The sequence below is a fragment of the Stegodyphus dumicola genome, chromosome 8 (genome assembly GCF_044657685.1).
Source record: "Stegodyphus dumicola isolate Sdum_Otavi_A_Nest chromosome 8, ASM4465768v1".
NCBI classification, from domain to species: Eukaryota; Metazoa; Arthropoda; class Arachnida; order Araneae; family Eresidae; genus Stegodyphus; species Stegodyphus dumicola.
The window spans coordinates 164,018,908-164,039,096 of NC_140775.1; the positions used below are offsets into that span (position 1 = coordinate 164,018,908).

At 33.0% G+C, this 20,189-nt stretch overlaps 1 protein-coding gene across 7 annotated transcripts in view; it reads right to left on the reverse strand.

Moving 5' to 3' along the window:
- LOC118185493 (long-chain-fatty-acid--CoA ligase 1-like) overlaps window positions 1–20,189 on the reverse strand; it is a 236,865-nt gene that overhangs the window by 43,797 nt on the left and 172,879 nt on the right. For 5 of the 7 annotated variants that reach the window (XM_085822683.1, XM_035355372.2, XM_085822684.1 and 2 more), the window contains exons 2-3: window positions 13,638–13,921; window positions 2,861–2,978 (exon numbers count right to left, since the gene is read on the reverse strand). In XM_085822683.1, coding sequence (XP_085678809.1) covers window positions 2,861–2,978; window positions 13,638–13,921 — 402 coding nt within the window. Of the gene's footprint in view, window positions 1–2,848; window positions 2,979–7,734; window positions 8,069–13,637; window positions 13,922–20,189 lie in introns of those variants that run through there. The other 2 variants (XM_035355387.2, XM_035355393.2) reach the window with 2 other exon arrangements.

Below are 20,189 nucleotides of genomic sequence, written 5' to 3' on the forward strand. Positions count from 1 at the left end.
ATAAATAAATAAAATATTTTATGCTTTATTAATGTCACTTATTTACATACGTTTTTATAGTATATGTCCTTAATGTTTGTGCGTGTCCCTTATTGTATATGCCCTTAATGTCCTTATTTATTTTGCACTTTCAGTCTAATATCATGATTTATCTTTTCTATCCAGAAAACTGCACAACCTTTGGTCCCAAGCATTGCTGATTTCTGGTCTGCTGTATATGCATTGTAAATGCATATATGAGTTTTAAATACCAAATTTGAGAAGGTCAACTAAAATTGAAAATTTCACTGAAATTTGGTTTTTCATTAAAAACTGAAAATTTATTTGAAAATTAGCTTTTCATTAAAAATTTTATGGGCTTCAAGGTAAGTACCACTTTTGGTTGTTCATAAGAAAAATAATGTAATGGGCTTAAGTACAGTACTACTTTTGATTGTTAAATTTTTATCCAAAATATAATCCATTCTTTATATAAATGCAGAAAGCTTTAATACAGAAAATAAAATTTTTTGGAAACTTGTTATGAGACTTATTATGGATGAAAAAATTGTCATACATGCACACAGAGAAACAGATATCATTGTTAAAAAATAGTAAAAACATGATGTGGTTATCCTAATTCGTCCTTATTCACAGAAAACTCACTACTGAATTTCTGGACCAAAAACATTACCTCCCTTGCCTATAAATAGAGATTGATGGGGGATAAAAATTATATGCAATTACTTCTGAAACAAAGGGTTCTCTTAAACATTAGCGTTATTACATTATGTGTATTTTAAAAAATGGATATTTTCTTAATTATTCACATCTCTGGTCTTATCACAGTAAAACTGACATGTTTTGGAGATATTTTCAAGCACAATAGCCAATTCCTACATGTGCATATTACATATATGTTTGGAGGATAAAATATGTTTTATATTTAACTATCATTTGCTAAACTGACTACAAAAATGTAAACCAACTTTCTGGTAACATTTTGTAGAAATATTGATAATGAGAAAATACCAAAAAAGATATTATCAGTTGTTAAATTTGTTTAAAATGTAATGTAATTAATGTTAATGTCTGAAAAATATATGAAGTATAATACAATTATAGAAGTATAAGATTAATATAAGCTATCACGCAAAATGTAAGAATTAGCATTGCCACATTTCACATATCATAAAAGCAAATTTATTTGATTACCAATTAGAGCTTGCTTGAAATAGAATAAAGTATAGTTAGTTTGGTTAAAGAATTTTTTTTTTTTTTTTTTTTTTTTTCATATTATGAAATACAAGTTAATGTCTTGCTGCAAATATAGCTACCGAAAGGAAGAAAAAAAATGAATCTTTTTGTATAGATCAATTATAAATAAAAAATTGTGAACTTTTAAACTAATGTAGATTAAATGATAAACAAATATTCATTTCAGTACATATATAAAATTTTAAAAAAAAAACATTTTTTTTTAAACTAAATAAAAAAATTAACAGTAAATTACAAATTATTTAACTGTTTCGGTAATCATATAAAAATTTAGAAATTAAAAAATTTAGAATTTAGAAAAGTAATAAAATACGTCAAAACAGAAAATATTGATACCATTACATATGATATATTAACGTCTATATCATAAAAATAATTAAATAAGACTGATACTCTTAAGAATATTTAACTGGGGTATTACCAGTTAAAATGCAGATTTATTTTAAAATAATGGTTAATAGTAAAATGAAATATAGTAGTTCAATATTCCATTAACCCCTTAACGCATTTGCCCGTGTCTCACACGGGCGAAAGTTTCCGGCAAATTTGCACATGCCCGTGTCTCACACGGGCGCCCTTGTATCTCGCGTTATTTTATTTCTAATGCTTGTCTGAGATCCGTTCCAGTAAAAATAAATAGGCTAGATTATAATTAAACTTATTTGACATAGATGGCACCACTATTCAGCATTTTTCTTGTGTAAACCACATGGCGCATTTTGATGATTAGTTATAAGTTTGCTAGGAATTCTTTGCTATAAAGTAGTCGTTTGGTGTGGAAAAGGTAATATATCCATTTTTATTACGTAAATATAATAAAAGTAAGCAGTTAACTGCAAATTATATTACTAAGTGTTTTTGTAATTTAAAAAAAGTTATCTGATAATGAGCGACTCTGACGATGACAATTTTGAATATGCCAATTTATCAGACAGTTTCAGCGATGAGAGTGATGATTTCTTGAGTGATGGAAGTGAATCGGAAGATAATGACAACGAGATTTTGGATATAGCAAGGAATTGGTATCAAATTAGTATAAATCAACCAAACGTTGCACCACCGAGATTTCGATTTGAAGCTAACCCTGGCTGTTATGCATATATATGATTATGCAAGAAAAAAAATAGGTGATTTTTTGACCGAAAATTAGAAATTAATGTGTGCCTTAAGGGGTTAATAATTTATAGGATGAGAAAAAATTATCTACACATAATTTTAGCTTTTCTATACCATGAAAAATATTCACTTTTAAGAAAACACATCTTTTAATTGCATGCATGCTAACATGAACAACATTAACAGAGAAATATTTCAACTTGAATTGATTATAAATTGTTATATTATTTATTACACATGCTCATTTGATTTCATTGTCACACATGCTCATTTGATTTCATTGTCACACAAAGGACAATATGAAATACTCACCTGCCACAGCATTAGATTATCTAATAAGTGATGGTTATTGTTATAAAATACTTTTTTATGATAATTGAATACCTCAGTTTTTTATTGGGCACATAGAAAGCTTTCCCCCCCCCTGAATAATATTCAATTTCTAAAGAATATTTCTGTTTCAAATTATACTTACAACATCACTTACGAGATTTATGAAATCCTTTCTTTACAGCATCACAAACAGTTTGAGTTCCATTACCCAGGTATTCAAGTAGCTCTTCAGGATTATCTAGGAGAACAGAAGCTCGTATCTTTTCAGGACCCTTGAAAGAAATTTAATCTACAATCATACTGCCATAAGTTAAGGACTTAATCATTTAAATAAATAAATTATACACAAAATAAAGTATTGAGTATTGAGCATCTATTATAAACGTCACCAACGAATTCATAACAAAACATTAAAAATGGTTACAAATACTCAGTGTCAAATATTTAAATTATTTCCATGCACGTTTACTTCCACTCAAACGTATACCAAATTGCTACAAACATATAATTCACAAAATAACTATCATTTAATTAAAATATAATTAAACCATGTACACGTCGACTTATATTTACTTAAAAAAAAAATCCCAGAATTGCACAAAAATGGCATTGCGCACACTCTTCACTATATCCATGTACACTGCTTTTTGCTCATAAATTAGAAAAATTTCACGAAAATGCATCAAAATTTTGTGAATCTTTAAATTCGGTTAAAAGGACATATATGAAATTACCTGATCGCGAAAAAGTATATACCCTTTCCAAGGATGGACATTTGCACGTATAAAATAAATAAAATATCCAAAAACTTGGTTGATCTTTACAATATGGTAACTGGTAGTTTGGCGACATTTTGGAGGCGATAAAGGTTACTACCTGGGACTTTGGTAATAATGTGAGCAGTACTCATTTCCGATTACGCATTATTTTGTGTGAGGGAAATGAGAGATCATGGGATATGTCATGTGATATTAATGGACGAATTACGTGTCTTTAATCGGAAAAGGGGGGAAATCGAGAAAAAATCTGGAAATTTTGTATTTGGCTTTATTCTGTGTTGTGTGAAACAGTGTTCGTGAATTTTTGGATCCCATGGCCGTAACTAAAGTGAATTCGAAATGGGTATTTATGTATGTATTAATTTAATGTATGTGCTCATTTATATTTTAAGTAGTGTTTTTGAATTTAATTATATTTTAATTAAATGATAGTTATTTTGTGAATTTTATGTTTGTAGGAATTTGGTATACGTTTTAGTTGAAGTAAACGTGCATGGAAATAATTTAAATATCTGACACTAAGTATTTGTAATGGTTGCGGTATGAATTCGTTGGTGACGTGTATAATGTAATAGATGATTTAGAGGTAAAAGTTTTTGGATATTTTATTTATTTTATATGTGGAAATGTTCATATTTGGAAAGGGTAAATACTTTTTCGCGATCAGGTAATTTCATATATGTTCTTTTTACCGGGTTTAAAGATTGAGAAAATTGTCATGTATTTTCGTGAAATTTTTCTAATTTATGAGAAAAAAGCAGTGTACATGGATATAGTGAAGAGTGTGCGCAATGCCATTTTTTGTGCAATTCTGGGATGTTTTTTTAAGTAAAAATAAGTCGGCGTGTACATGGTTTAGTGATATTTTAATTAAATGATAATTATTTTGTGAATTTTATGTTTGTAGGAATTTGGTATACGTTTAAGTTGAAGTAAACGTGCATGGAAATAATTTAAATATTTGATACTAAGTATTTGTAATGCTTGCGGTATGAATTCGTTGGTGACGTGTATAATGTAATAGATGATTTAGAGGTAAAAGTTTTCGGATATTTTATTTATTTTATATGTGGAAATGTTCATATTTGGAAAGGGTAAATACTTTTTCGCGATCAGGTAATTTCATATATGTTCTTTTTACCGGGTTTAAAGATTGAGAAAATTGTCATGTATTTTCGTGAAATTTTTCTAATTTATGAGAAAAAAGCAGTGTACATGGATATAGTGAAGAGTGTGAGCAATGCCATTTTTGTGCAATTCTGGGATTTTTTTTAAGTAAAAATAAGTCGGCGTGTACATGGTTTATGTGTATGAGTTATTTTGAAAAATGCGTAAGGAGTATGGTATTGTGCACTTTTTCCCAATTTTGCAGTGAATATTTGTCATGAGTAAGCAGTTTTGTTAGGTAAAATTTCTAGCATAAGTGTAATTCGGCTAGTAGATTGTTGGAAGAAGTGTTCAGTAGATAAAAAGAAAAGAAACATGTCTTTACTTCGTGAAGACAAAATGGCGGTGGGAAAAAAAAATAGAGGGTTGCTGTAGGAGAGTTGGTCGCCAACTTTTCGCCAAAAAAACGCCAAGTTACCATAATGTAAAGATCAACCAAAAACTTTTACCTCTAAATTATCTACAGTCAAAAGTCGTTAATTCGGGCACCCATAATTCGGAATGATCTATTATCCGGACATCAAAACTAAAAACTTTCTGCGCATGCGCCAAGTTGACACATGCGCAGAGGCGTTCACGCGTGCGCGTAAGACCTTTTACGACTGTGCATATGAGTGTGCGCAAGTGCAGAATACGTTTTCACGTGCGCATTTTATGTATAACGGACGTATAAGCTAAAATTATCTAATTATCTATTTCAGTTAATGTTGATGATTGCGTTGTTCCTTAATTTTCGAATTGCATCCGGCTTATTATTTTGTGCAGACTGTAAGAGCAATTTTATAAAAGTAAGCTTAAACTTTCGATTATATCAAATAGAATTTCCGATATATATTTGTTAATATGTAAAGAATCTAAAGCGAAAGTATGTTTTGAAATCCGAAATCTGTTTATCAATTTCACGCTGCTCGGCGGCGGGCGCCTAATGAATTGGAAGTTGATTTGTCAGCACTATCCTTATCTTCAGCGCAGATGTTTTTATTTTATTTGGCTTATAATTCCTTACCAAATGTAGTATTTCATCTCGATATGCTCCGTCTTTGATATGATTTAAAACAAGTTCCTCGTCATTATAATTCGCTTCGGATAAGCGAAGAAAAGTGACAGAGGTTATTGAAAACAAAAAATTTCGATTGACAAATTAGTCGGTGTTCTTGACACAGCAATTATAGGACTTGAATGGCGGAACTTTGTAACTGAACAAGAAATTATGTCTGTTTAATAGAATTAAAGAGAAAGTATTATCACATGAAACGAAGCAAAACTTAAACAACTTACATTGAAAGAAATGTTTAATAAAGTAAACAAATAAATATTAAGCTTTTTCTTTTTGCAAATTTTGATACCCTTTAGATCATAATTGTTCTTTATTTCATAAATTACGGTTTCATATTTTTAATTTTAGAATTTCTGCATGCCATCTTACGAGATTTAAACTGATGATCTATAATCCGGAAAAATCGATAATCCGGAATCGCCGAAGTCCCGACGAGTCCGAATTAACGACTTTTGACTGTATTATAAACATCACCAACGAATTTATAACAAAACATTAAAAATGATTACAAATACTTAGTGTCAAATACTTAAATTCTTTCCATGCACATTTACTTCTACTCAAACTTATTCGAAAATACTACAAACATATAACTCTCAAAATCACAATCATTAAATTAAAATATAATTAAATTAAAAAACACTACTTAAAATATAAATAAGCACATACATTAAATTAATAAAAAATTAGCTTACAATCCTAATTACTTTAAATTAAATCATTGCTAATAACAATTTTCCAATAATACCATATTAAATTATTTACTCCTTACATTTAGAACAATGCATAAAAATAATATTCTCAAATAATTAAAAATATAACTTACCTAATCTTCTACAGAATCTTGAGTACATGGCGGATCACAAAATGTCCATTTTCACCAGGTTTCTTCCACCGCCATTCAAACTATCTGTAATATCCTTTCACACAATCTCATTTCATTCCCACATATTGGACATTCATACTTATCCGCAATTAAGCAATTCTTTTCAATTACACATAAACGCAATAAAAATTTCGGATTTACTTTATATACGGCCATGGAATCCAAATATTAAACAACACTGTTTCACAGAACATAGAATGAAACTACTGCTATAAAGTACAGCAGATATTTTTACAAATATACCCCCTTTTCCAATTAAAGAACAGTGATTCGTCCATTAATGTCACATGACATATCTCATGATCTCTCATTTCCCTCACACAAAATAATGCGTAATCGGAACTGAGTACTTCTCACATTATTCCCAAAGTCCTAGGTAGTAACCTTTATCGCCTCCAAAATGTCGCCAAACTACCTATTACCATATTCCAAAGATAAGCCGCAAATTTAAAATACAGAATTTAATATTAATTTGCAATAATAAACAACTGATTATTGTTATTTTCAGCAGAGAGCAGTCAGTTATTTCATTAAATTATTAATAGTATAAAATGCAAGAATATATTGTGACACCATAAGCTCAGCCTCACCAATTTATGACCCTTAGCTCTGCTTTCACAGTTTTGCTTATGCAGTGTATTCAAAGTTTTTACCACGTTACCACTAAGAAAATTAGCATATCTGGTAAAATTATAACTTCATAAATATAATATCCAGCTATAGAATTACTTACTATAATTTGCCGATGCCTATTTTAACAAGCTTTAAAACATAGCGTAACTGGATTATTCTATCATGTTAATTTAAAATAAATAATTTACTACACTTATTTTCAACAAAACTATTGTTAGAAATGCAAATTTAAAATACAGAATTTAATATTAATTTGCAATAATAAACAACTGATTATTGTTATTTTCAGCAGAGAACAGTCAGTTATTTCACTAATTATTAATAGTATAAAATGCAAGAATATATTGTGACACCATAAGCTCAGCCTTACCAATTTATAACACCGCTTTCACAGTTCTGCTTATGCAGTGTATTCAAAGTTTTTACCACGTTACCACAAAGAAAATTAGCATATCTGGTAAAATTATAACTTCATAAATATAATATCCAGCTATAGAATTACTTACTATAATTTGCCGATGCCTATTTTAACAATCTTTAAAACATAGCGTATCACCAAATTAGCATTTTAAGTCATATATATATAAACAAAATAAAACAGCGAGGCGAAACAAACTCAAAAATAAAACGTAAAAGGATCTCATAATCATTTCAAGCACAGTCTTCTTTCCACATGCATCATCAGTTCAGCAGATTTAATATGCATAGCATTTCCTTCAACCTTTAAGTACATGTTTTTTTATTATTAGCTTAATGCATTTACTGTTTCTTAGTTCATTAGATTAAAATGCCAGTGACAATTAAATTCTCGCGCCGCAACAAATTAAACACAAAGACGATCACAGTTAATGTTGGTTTTTTTCGTTGTTTGTAAACAAACTTGATCTACTAGCGCCATCTAGGAGGGAAATTAATTAACTACGATAGCTGAGGAAATCATTCTTTATTTAATGAGTTTGAAAGGCAAATCATTGTGATAAGAAGGCAAATTATCATAAATTTCTTTCTTATCATTAATGCTGAATTACGCTTTTACACTGCTTTCCCTTAAATTAGGAAAGTGGTTTAACGATTTCTGGGAAGGAATACTAGCGACTGCGGCTTGCGCGATACAGTTGATTTTCAGTTTCGATTATGACTTCAAGAAAATTGTATTTTTCCCCAAGAAAGTTGATTAAAAAGTATGTGTACGGCATGGAGGCACTCAAAGTACTGGAAAGCCGGAAGTTTTTTCCAGAGTTAAGGGCGGGAGACCTTCGGATCCGTCACCAGGACACGGGATGCTCTTAATCAGAATTGGGACGGAACTCTCCCGTTCTCGCGAGTGTAAATTTGGTCGTAAATTTGGTGTAATATCATTCAATACGTATATATTGACGTATATTTCTATATGTAAGTTTTATGCACTATCTTAATAAAGCTTCTTCTACAATAAATCAGCAAAAATTTGCTTTAAAAATAATAGATATCATTTTAAAATTTTGTAATTTATCTCTGTTGCTTCTCTTGTTGTTCTTAAATTTTTCACATACTTAACTAATTATTGCTTTTAACAAAATCTTTCTTTGAGTAAGTGTTTCTACTTAAGAAGCTCCTAACATTCTGGCTATGAAAATTTTATCTTGAACACTCAGTTTTTAACCTTTGAACTCTTCTTTCAGATAGAAGCTATCTTTTTAAATTCTAGAGCTACTATTTTTTTGTTCTTTATGCATTTTTTCTGTTTTCTCAGGCCATAGCAGGGCTTAATTTCTGAAATTAGAAGAGTCGGAGCCCTACGGAAGACTACCAGTATAACAAAAATAAATAAATAATTAAAATGACTAATATAATAAAATCATAGAAAGCATTAAATAATTATTAAAATAATTATAATTATTTAATTAAGAATAATTAAAATTCCATAAAACGTAAAGGGATAAACAAAAATAAGTTATGAAATAAATGGTAAATAATAAAATATAATATATATACTGGATCTTGACTTAGGGTTCCAGCTGGAATTAAAATTTAACGCAAAAACTAAGAAATAGCTGATCGGGTCTCCGGTTGAATTTAAGCTTTCAATATGATGAAGGGATAGTAGAAATAAGGACTAAACACACTCGTATACAAGTACACATGGATTTATAAGCTTTATATTTAATCATTATTTCGCTGATTAATGTCCCTCTTTCCCAGTCCATTTTAAGGGTGTTGTGGAGAGCTCTTAATTAGCAACCAAATCCAAGAATTGACGCTATCAGCTTTTCCTGCCACCTGGCAGGGGAGAGAATTTGAGACTGATCCCCGAAAATTCATTTCTGGTATAGTTTCACCGTCTCAAGCGCAACCCTGATTGGCATTCTGCCAAAACACATACACTCGTCTAAAAGGGACGGTATTATTCACTGCGACGTGAAAGGTCTTCTCTTCTCCGGAAAGAGCTATGCTGGAGGGAAAGAAAGTCCCCATCCTTCCACCCTATTTTGAGAATAATTCGGTCTGAATGGCGCATGCGTGTTTGCGCTCATGGTCATGGATGAGGCGGTCGAACTATAGTCAAGCGTCGAACTTACCTCGCTTCTGTCGCGCTGACTTACCTGCGAGCTAGCACGTTACTAACGTCGATTCCAGTCTGTGATTTCGCTTTGAATGTGTAGAGTTAACTCACATCTTATTTTATTTCATTTTAATCCGTATATATGTACTTAACTAATATATTTTCTAATCTACTTAAAATAGTGGATGTAAAAAACTGGTCGTCATCTTTATCCTTGCATTAACACACATCTCTTAAGAATAATGATCCTACAATCTTCTGACTAGGGTAAAATACAATAGTGTATTGATGAATCATAATGAGATGACGGGGTTTATAAGAGGTAACAGAATAATACCTATGCGCTGTAAATAAAACCGAACAAACATTCTTCTCCATTTCACAAAGTCGGGAATGAGTTGTGATTTTTTGTGGAGGCGATGGTAATCATAACGTATTAGGGAAAAACTACGACTATTGAATTATTCTATGTACTTTTTTGTTTATTTACTTACTACATCCCAAAAGCATGAAGCAGGAAAAGAATGGAATGGATAAAGCAGAAAGCTGTTCATGGTTATTTTCATATGCAATGAAGAAGCTTAATTACTCAGCTTTAAAAATACATAAGATGAAATACAGAAGTAACTACAAGAAATAGAGTAAATTATATATTCTTTACTGTCTGTTATTAATACCTGCCTTATTCTTAGACATCTTACTAGGATTTAGCTATACACAGTGCCTTCCAAAAGTTAAGCATGAAATGAATATTAGCGATTTTCGAAAGCGCAGTTGGATTTGAGTAGTTGAAAATCCCTGAGGATGCAGATGGCAGCATACAAATATTGCATGTTACAGCTAATCACAATTGACTGTCCGAGCATATGTTAATTAAGCTGTGGTTGAAGACTCCAGCATTCTGAAAGCTCTGAGGAAGTTCATTTAAATGCTAATATGAAGTATTTATAAGTTACATAGAATAATTTTTGATACTATGCGTGTTTCTGTGGCTAAAAGAAGAGAAACAGACAGTAAGAACTGGGTTCTGTCGGTCACATTGCAGAAGGGCAGTCAGTTAAAGATGTCCTTTACTTTGATGTTTTTTCTTTGGCGTTGATCAATCGGAAATTTCTCGAATATGGAAATAAATCCAAACAAGTCAAACCGTTGTACGGAAACGGGAGCTTAGTCAACCAAGAGTTACCATCAGGTCCGAATATTGGTATATTATTATATTAGCCAAGCGGATTCGACAAGCCACCTTCACAATTGTTACATCTATGGCTGCAGGAAAAGAATTATTACATCTATGGCCAAGAGTCACTTGGCAAGACAATATCTCCCAGCAGTGAACCGAAAACTTCACATGAAGGAACTGTACGCGAGAGCACATTGCCAAATCCAGAGAGGTCAGATTAACCTCTTGACATGCAATGACGTCCGGGAGACGTCATTGATTTCATGTGCCATTTTAGACTTTGACGTTTCCGAGACGTCAACAACTGTCTTCGGCGAACGCCGCACAGTAAATTATTATTGTCATATAGCAATTTTGAAAATAAAACGTACTGTTTTTAAGCTTGCACGTGAGTGTCCAAATTAAATGATATTCTTCGGACGCGTATTTTATATGTATGCCAAGGGGTTAAAATTGTTTCGTCGCCATTTCAGTTTAACTATATTAGATTGGCAGGGTGTTGCGTTCACTGAGAAGTCACCGAGTGCCCTAAAATCAGATGACAAACGTGTAGGAAAAATCAGATCCAAAATATGATCGAACATCACGTATTTAGAGATGGTAGTATCATCATCTTTAAACAAAACGAAGAAATGGGTGAGACACTTGCCTCAGGTAAACAGCTAGCTGGGGCGCTCGCCAGATTAGCTATGACAAATTATGCCTTTTAAGAAAGAAAGTATCCAAAAGCAACGTTTTAAAATACCATACTTAATAGCAATAAAAAGTGCCTTACGTTTTGACATTGCTATTTATTCTCAGTGCTATAAGGTCAACTGTTTTATTTTCGTTAATCATCTTTCCTAACAAATTAATCATCTTCAGTCAGGCCTATGCCCTTTTTTTGCAGTCAACTATTTTATTTTCGTTAATCATCTTTCCTAACCAATTAATCATCTTCAGTCAGGCCTATGCCCTTTTTTTGCATACGTTTGACCGTAGTATACAAACAATAAACAAGAAAGTTATCTAAGCAAGATTTAATTGATTTATGTTTTTATATTCCCTTACAGGAACTCCTAAAAGAAATCCTAAGAAATCCTAAAGCAAGGTGTACTATATACCAATACTTTGCTCAATTTTTGGAAGAAAGAGACTTGAGGTTCGAGTTTTTAACCCACTGTAACCATATTTATTTGCAGAAGTGCACAGTTGATTATATTTATATAATTTTCTTTACAATTTATAGCCATTGCTGGATATATACGCAAATAGCAACCTAGATATTTTTTTTGTGTGAAACAAAATTGTAAAGTATTTTCTCCCTCCTTTCCACATACCTTCTGGTGTAAATGGAAGCAATTCGACGCGTATTCGGGAGGCCCAGAGTTCGAACCCCGGCGAGGACACTGCACATTTTTTAAGTAAAAAAAAAAAAAAAAAAAAGGAGAGAGAGAGAGAACCTAATGATTCTACAGTGGCGTCCGAATTAAAAGGTGGGGGACCATAATTCGTCACCACCACGATTTGGGTCTTCTTATCCCCAATTACCCTATAAAAAGAGGGATTATATAGGGATATTCTCCCTTCTTTCCGCATGCCTTTGTGATGTAACTGGAAGCACATTCGGCGCGTATTCTACAAAGTTTAACAGAGTTTCATCTTGTTTTGAATATTTCTGCTGTTTATATGTATAGATAAAATAAAATGTTTACCCTTAAAGAAATAAAAAAACAAGGTTTGAAATTTTTCGTGGCAGAATTCCGAGAAATGCCCTTCTAAATTGTAAGATAACTATTAATAAAAGAGTTTGTTTCAATTTCGCTAAAGGAAAACATTTTTCAAAATTTCTTTCTGCTAATCCTCAGGTAACTGACACAAAATAATATATTCTTTAAAAGAACTCTGATTTTGTTAAAGCAATTTTAAGAACTATAAGTCAGTTATATGAGAAAAAAAAAAAATCAAGCAAATTGAGAATGTTTGTTGTTGCATCTGACTCATCGAATTAAAATTATCTACAAACAACCTATCAAATTAGTATTTCAGATGGAAATCTGCTTAGTCATATTGCAGAGTATTAAATGCTAAGTCGAAAATGTAATTGATGTCTGTGGCGCCAAATTTCCCGTATACATAAAACTTGAGGCTAGACGTAGCATGGCAAACGAAATGTTATAAATCAAGAACTAGTGTTGCCCTCCCCCTTTTTTTTTACTCTAAATTTCCTTAGTATAAAGTCATCCTAAGTATAAAACCTATATCCTCTTGCCTTAGGGTTTCTTAAGTATAGATCGTCCACTTATCCTCTTGCCTTAGGTGACAAAATAACTAGCCACGGCTCTGTCTTTAAACATAATTTATTTATGAACACAAATCTGATTCATCATACAATTTAAGAAAATTAAATATTGTTTTCATCTTTGTGCATAGTGCTCGCTTTCTTTAATACATAAGCACATCTGCTACCTTCATGTGCAATTTGGTTTTAATTCAAAGCTTTACTTTTACATTTTTGTAGAATTTACCATGCGTGCTCAACATTTATTAAAATGACAGGCTTGTTCTAATTTTCTTTTTGTTAAAACACAAACTGTTGATTTTGATACAAAACCATCAATTTTATGCCTGAAAATCAAAATTTAAATACTAGACAACAACAAATGAAAAGGTTTAATAAATTTTGCATTTCGGAAAATTAAACATACCGGTAAAACAACAGACTGGGAATTCATCATGGAAGGTGAAGGGTGTACTTTAAGAAATCTTCTGTCGACACCATTTTCCTGAAGTTTTACTACTGCCTGTTTCATACTCTTTCTTCTGTGTTGTGGTTCAAGCGATTTCTGTTGAAGTATCTGTCGTTGGAATAAGAATGGAATAAAACTAGCATGGCGTCGTTCACAAGCACATGTAATTTCTTGAAATTTCTGATTCAAGCAAACAACACACTCTTTAGAAGATAATAAGCGAAGAGCACGATTCCACATACCTGTAACAAAAAATATTTTTAACTTCATAAGTTCAGCAAAACATACAAAAATAATAGAAATAAGTAAGTACATACACGATTAAGTACCAGATATCTTAAAGGAATTAGAATCAATGTGTTGGCAGAAGAATATGCATAAGAATTTCCTTAAGCTTATTCTAAAGTGTACCAACAAGTCCCTTGCAATAATGGCATTGATTCAAAATATCAGTGGATATCCTCATGAAAAACTTTACCTGTAGGTTGGCTTTATGTTGCTAAAGTTGTATTGGCAATTCATGGTTTAATTCTTCAATGACATGTTAACAACCAACCATCCTACAATTTTCTTACATTTGAAATCATCTAAGTTCAAAATCAATGAACATCTTTTGCATGCTCATTGTTTTTTAATTGCGAAAGATAAGAAAAAATACCCCAAATGATTTCGTGATGTTTAATAGGAAATGTGATTATTTGCCAAATATGGAGTCTCTGTGACAGTTGGAACCAGGAAAGTTGTATTTGCTCATCGGTCGATTTCTGCGTTAATTAAGTTATTTATGATTGAAGTGCACAAAATGCAGCTATTTTTAACTCCGCTGTGCAAATTTCTGAATGTATTGCGGGCTCTTAATTTGAACGATCAGATATTCGAGCAGGAAAGCTGTAATCTCTTCACACATACCATTGAATGTATATCACTGAGAAGAACACAGCTATCTTAATTTTTTTCTCTTAGTAAACCAGTTTTCAACCACTTCAAGATCAAGTTGTGGACCACTTATTTTTAACACTTTAAGGAGAGATAGATTAGATTGGATTGTATGTATTATTTAGCACACCACGGCTATCCGCCTAAGGAGAAAGATACCTTCCTGTAGAACTCTTTAAGGAAAACTGGCTCTCAATTGTACTACACATGAGGAAAACCACAAAACGTCCCCGCAACCCATGATTTGAGCAGGAATCCTATTACGCTATGAGCAAATCGCGGGGTCTGTTGAACGTTTCAACAGGAATGTTTTGAATACCGTCATTTTTTATCGATATTATCATTAAATTGGACGTGTTTTTTCCCTTCATTCATTAACACATTTCTAAAAAAGGATACTTAGGCATCGAAATAATTTCTTTGCCACTGACATAAGAAATGTGCTGGTCATCAAATGAATTCAGCACTTATTCGCGTTACGCATTGCCAGTACCGATCCCAGACCGTCGGCCGCCCATTTTTACAGAAATGTAATATATTTGTTAATCTTTTCACCGCCCTTAAATCTGGCCGCCCACGAGCTGTGCACTACCTTGCCTTCCGTTAGGATGCGCACCGCAGTAGGCGCAAACCGAATACAGCTAAAATATTAAATTTACAAATTGCAGACATCACGCATATTTGGGAAGTGAAAAAAACTGTTTAATCTTGTAACCGCCGAAGAGTTAATAAGAACAGGAGGGAATTATTCTCGTATTCCAGAAGTTCAGCAAAACTGACGGCAATTAAATCTTCTAGTTTAGATTGTGGACAGAATTATCTCACAAACTACGAGGGTAAGTTGAAAAATAAGTTTCCCCTGTCGACTGTGGTCAGAGTTGTGTATGAAAGTCAAAAAATAGAATGAGACATTAAAGATATGACATACCTTTATTTTTCCACATACGTACTAAGTACATTGAGACATTTGTCATATCGCTTGATAAGATTCAAAAGCCCTCCAGGAAAAAATCAGGGCTTTGCATATGGAAGAAGCGTTGAACGGCATGTTTCTGGCGTGAAATGGTGGGCCCACGTTTCATCCCCCGTCACAGTCCGAAACAGAAAGTCATTGCCATCTTCATGGTAACGCACGAGATGTTCCAGGCTGATCCCCATGCGTTGTTCCTTGTGTGTCGAAAGAGGTGGTCAAAGCAGGAAGTGAGAGCGGTTATCCGCTATGAATGGGCATGTGGAGTATCAGGAACAGAAATTCATAACCGCCTCGTGGAAGTCTGTGGGCCAGGTGTGATGTCGAAGCAAATGGTGCGGAGATGGTGTCGCACATTCAGTGATGGACGTCAGCAAGTGGAGGACGTACCGAGAGCTGGACGGACGCGCACGGCCACTTCAGATGCAAATGTCAGGAAGGTGGATAACATGATTAGAGCGAACCGGCGTATCACAATCGATGAAGTAGCGGAAGAACTTGGAATCTCACATGAGCGAGCTCAAAACATCATCCACGACATTCTTCGATACAGAAAAGTGTCAGCACGATGGGTGCCCCGACAATTGACGTCGACATACAAGGAACAACGCATGGGGGTCAGCCTGGAACATCTCGTGCGTTACCATGAAGATGGCAATGACTTTCTGTTTCGGATTGTGACGGGGGATGAAACGTGGGTCCACCATTTCACGCCAGAAACATGCCGTTCAACGCTTCTTCCATATGCAAAGCCTTGATTTTTTCCTGGAGGGCTTTTTGAAGCTTATCAAGCGATATGACAAATGTCTCAATGTACTTGGTACCTATGTGGAAAAATAAAGGTATGTCATATCTTTAATGTCTCATTCTATTTTTTGACTTTCATACACAACTCTGACCACAGTCGACAAGGGAAACTTATTTTTCAACTTACCTACGTATTTTTACTGAAATTCTAAAGAAAAGAAGTATAAAAATTATTGAAATATTGAAAATAATTTTACAGTTTAATAAAAAATTTAAAAAATAGTGGAATTATTTGACATTCACGAAAAGAATTTGATATTTGCGAAATCACACAAAAACCACGGAAATTAGCGATAATCGCCGAATTTCAACTGCTGTGAAATTAATGCCTTAGTTATAAAACAAAATTAAATATTTTGCAGAAGTAAAATGTATTTGCTTGGGTATCCACGTATATAATTTTTTAACTCTGTATAACATTTGGACTTCATGCACATTTGTCAGCCTGAAAGGAACCCTTGATATATCAAACTGCGCTATGAATTACGTGCTTTGAACGGTGAAAATCAATTCTTGAATGAAGTGTTTATAGCAGATGAGAACCATCACGCTACGAAATAAATGACAAGCAGCCTTGGGTTTGGCCTTGGCATGATACCTACCACCCCAAGGCATATTGTATTCTTTATTTCCCTCTCATGTTCATAAGTCTTTTTAAAGTACGAGTATGTCTGACAGTAAGCAATTAATGTTATTTTCCCCCTTGTTCCACATAGCCAAAGAGAAGCAAAAGGAGGAAAATACTAGTTCATTATCTGGCTATTTCAAAGATGGAAGAACTGAAGAAGGGGGAAGGAATGTTATGAAACAAAAGGCATTTAAATTTTACTTCAACTATATTTCCATGAAATGTCACACACACACACCTTTGATGAAAACCATGATAGAATAAATTTTATCTACGATTAGCCATTATAAGTTTATATTTGCAGTGGTTATTTGTAACTTGATCTATCGTTTATCAGAAGTTTGCTTTACAGTTTTTATATGATTCTTATACAACGCTAATGATACACGTACTTACATAAAGGCAAAAATGAAATTGAAGCATTTTACCCAACGGTAATTAAATCGAACATCTCCAACATTGCTAAAGCGATATTGTCTTCCTCTGTAGAAAAATGAACTGATTTCATCATTCATAATCTAATGTTAGCAACAAAATCTCCGCTTTTCAAACGCTTGCTTCTGTCCTGCTAACATGTGGTCGCAGCCCCTCTTTTTCTCTTAAAAATAACTGCAGAAATTTGTGTAAGGATAAAATTACTATTCTTATAAGGTATTTCTCCCGCCTTCCTAGCGTGCCTTCGTGGTGTAGTGGTTCTGCACGCTGGACCGGTATTCCAGAGGTCCGTGGTTCGATTCCCGGCGAAGACGATTGCTAAATTTTCATCTTCCCTGCTCCTAAAAATCCTAATGTCTCTACAGTGGCTTCCCGAACTACAAGGGTGTTGGATGAGGATTCTTTCGATTCCCGTGAAGGCGATTGCTAATTTTTCATCTTGCCTGCTCCTAAAAATCCTAATTGATTAAAACAAATGTATAAAGCAAGAAGAAGAAAGTGAATTAATAAAGATGTGGTATGTTATGGATGCTTCAATAAATTTAATAAATAAAAATATTAGTAAAGAAATTCTATAAGGCAAGACAATACGACCAGTAGAAGACCTGTGCCGAATTCCAAAGATAGAATTGGAATTCGGCACTGAGACTAAAATTTTGGACTCCCCCCCCTTACATTTGATTTTTTCCAACCAGTCCCATTTTCTGATCATACGGCCGGCTAGGAGGATCGGGGCTGTGCCCTTATAATGATAATGACCTGTAGAAGAAAATAATTAGCATTTATCAGTGTTTTCGAAACTCTTTTTGCTTCGGACGCAGACATCAGAGCTTAAATTGCGTCGGATCCCAACTCCGGAACTTCTTGGTTTTGGGGATAAATCCTAATTTTAGCAGGAGCTCACCGGAGGCCTAAAAAAGAAAGTTTCGGCACTTCTTTTATGTAACTGAATATCAAATTCAGCAGAAATTTCATCTCAAAAATTTTACTTTTAATAATAAAATTATATTAAAAATCGATTCTATTTTCTGAATACGTGCCTCTCTTTCCTTGGGAAACAAACCCTTAGATGGTTGTCGAGACTTTTAAGGAAAGAAAAGCCTGCATCCACAAGTCAAAGCTCATTCTCCTGAAAGTACAATGAATTTATGACAACGGGTAAATATTTCGTTCCAACGTTAGTGTCTTCTCGCGGAAAAGAGCCCCCTGCAATCTTTTCGGATAGATGAAAGTTACTAAATTACTCTAAAAAATGAGTAATGTTATATTTTGTCTAATGAAATAACTAAAATATATTTCTTAATTTATGCCTATGGCATAAAGCAGGATGCTTAAATCACCACTGATGAAAACAAAAAATTAATGTTAGAAATTCGTTTCCTTGAAAAGTTCACCCAGCACTCTCTTTGCTCAGTTCTTGGACAACTAATGAGATGCACCGTAACTAAATTTCCCCCCTCCCCAATGGCGGGCCCTCATCCGACTTCGTCTTGGCCCCTGCTAAGGGCAGGAGTAGTAGTCACTTTATTATGGAGGCACCTAATAAGCGGTTCACTTTGCCTCCTATGAAGGAAAGGACAGTTACAACCATTGCCTTCTCCGGGATTCGAACCCAGGCCCTTTAGTATCGCACTCGGCTTCACTAACCACTATGCCGTCTGGACGGCTGCAATTGAAAAATGTTGAATGAAAGCGGCAGTGCTATCTGACTGCAGGCCACGAAAGCAGTCGGAAGTGTTAGCTAACAAAGCTCACATTCCCTCTGAAATTTTAAAAGCCGTATATAGTTCTGGAGGAGTTACATGATGTCATATCAAGAAAAATTTCTGAAGATAGAGGAAATTTTCTATCGAATAAAGCTTAGGCTGAGGGTTCTAATAATATTTCATAAGGTCAGTCCATTCATTTCTGATTATGAATACTTCAGATCAGAGCTCCTTCTTTCTCTGAAAGAGCTACTGCAAAAGAGCATTACATATTTAATTTAGAACTGTTTATTTATTTTCTAAAATAAATGAGCTTTTTCTTTTTTTTATTTTAGCTTAACAACGTCAGAATCCCGCTTCTCTAAAATAATAGAGAAGGGTTATATTAGTAATAAAAGTTAAATGTAATTAATTATAATATTATTTATTAAAACTGAATATTATAATATCTTTACATCTCTATACTAATAAAATAAGCAATACACTTTTCATTTTTTCCCCATTTTTTTTTAATTGCGAATCGGCCTTTGATGGCTTTTGTTATATCCAGAACTGCTTAATTAGATTGGTTTTCACAATAAATGAAAACTGCCCTTTTTTTTAAGCAATAGTTTCGATAATACTGCTATTTTTGAATTCAGTTTGCATAAAATAAACTTCAAGCATATCTTTATTCCCATTTGAATCTTTTATAAAACTATTATACGAACGGTAATTAAAAATGGAAATCTATAATTTTTACTTTAATTATTATTTTTAAATTACTGAAATGAATTAGCAAACTGCGTGTTTAAAATGGTGGCAAAAAAACCCGATTAAACGGGGTTTTAAAATATATATATCAGTTTTAAAAAACATGAAATCAATAATCTAATATTTCACAGATAACAAGAAATTTTCGATTCTAGAAAGACTGTACTATAATACAATAAGCTTCTGATTATCTGAATTAATCCAGGGTATGCCATAATAATTCCAAAATAGAGTTAATCCGAAAATCTGTATGATCGTAATTAATTCACAGGAAA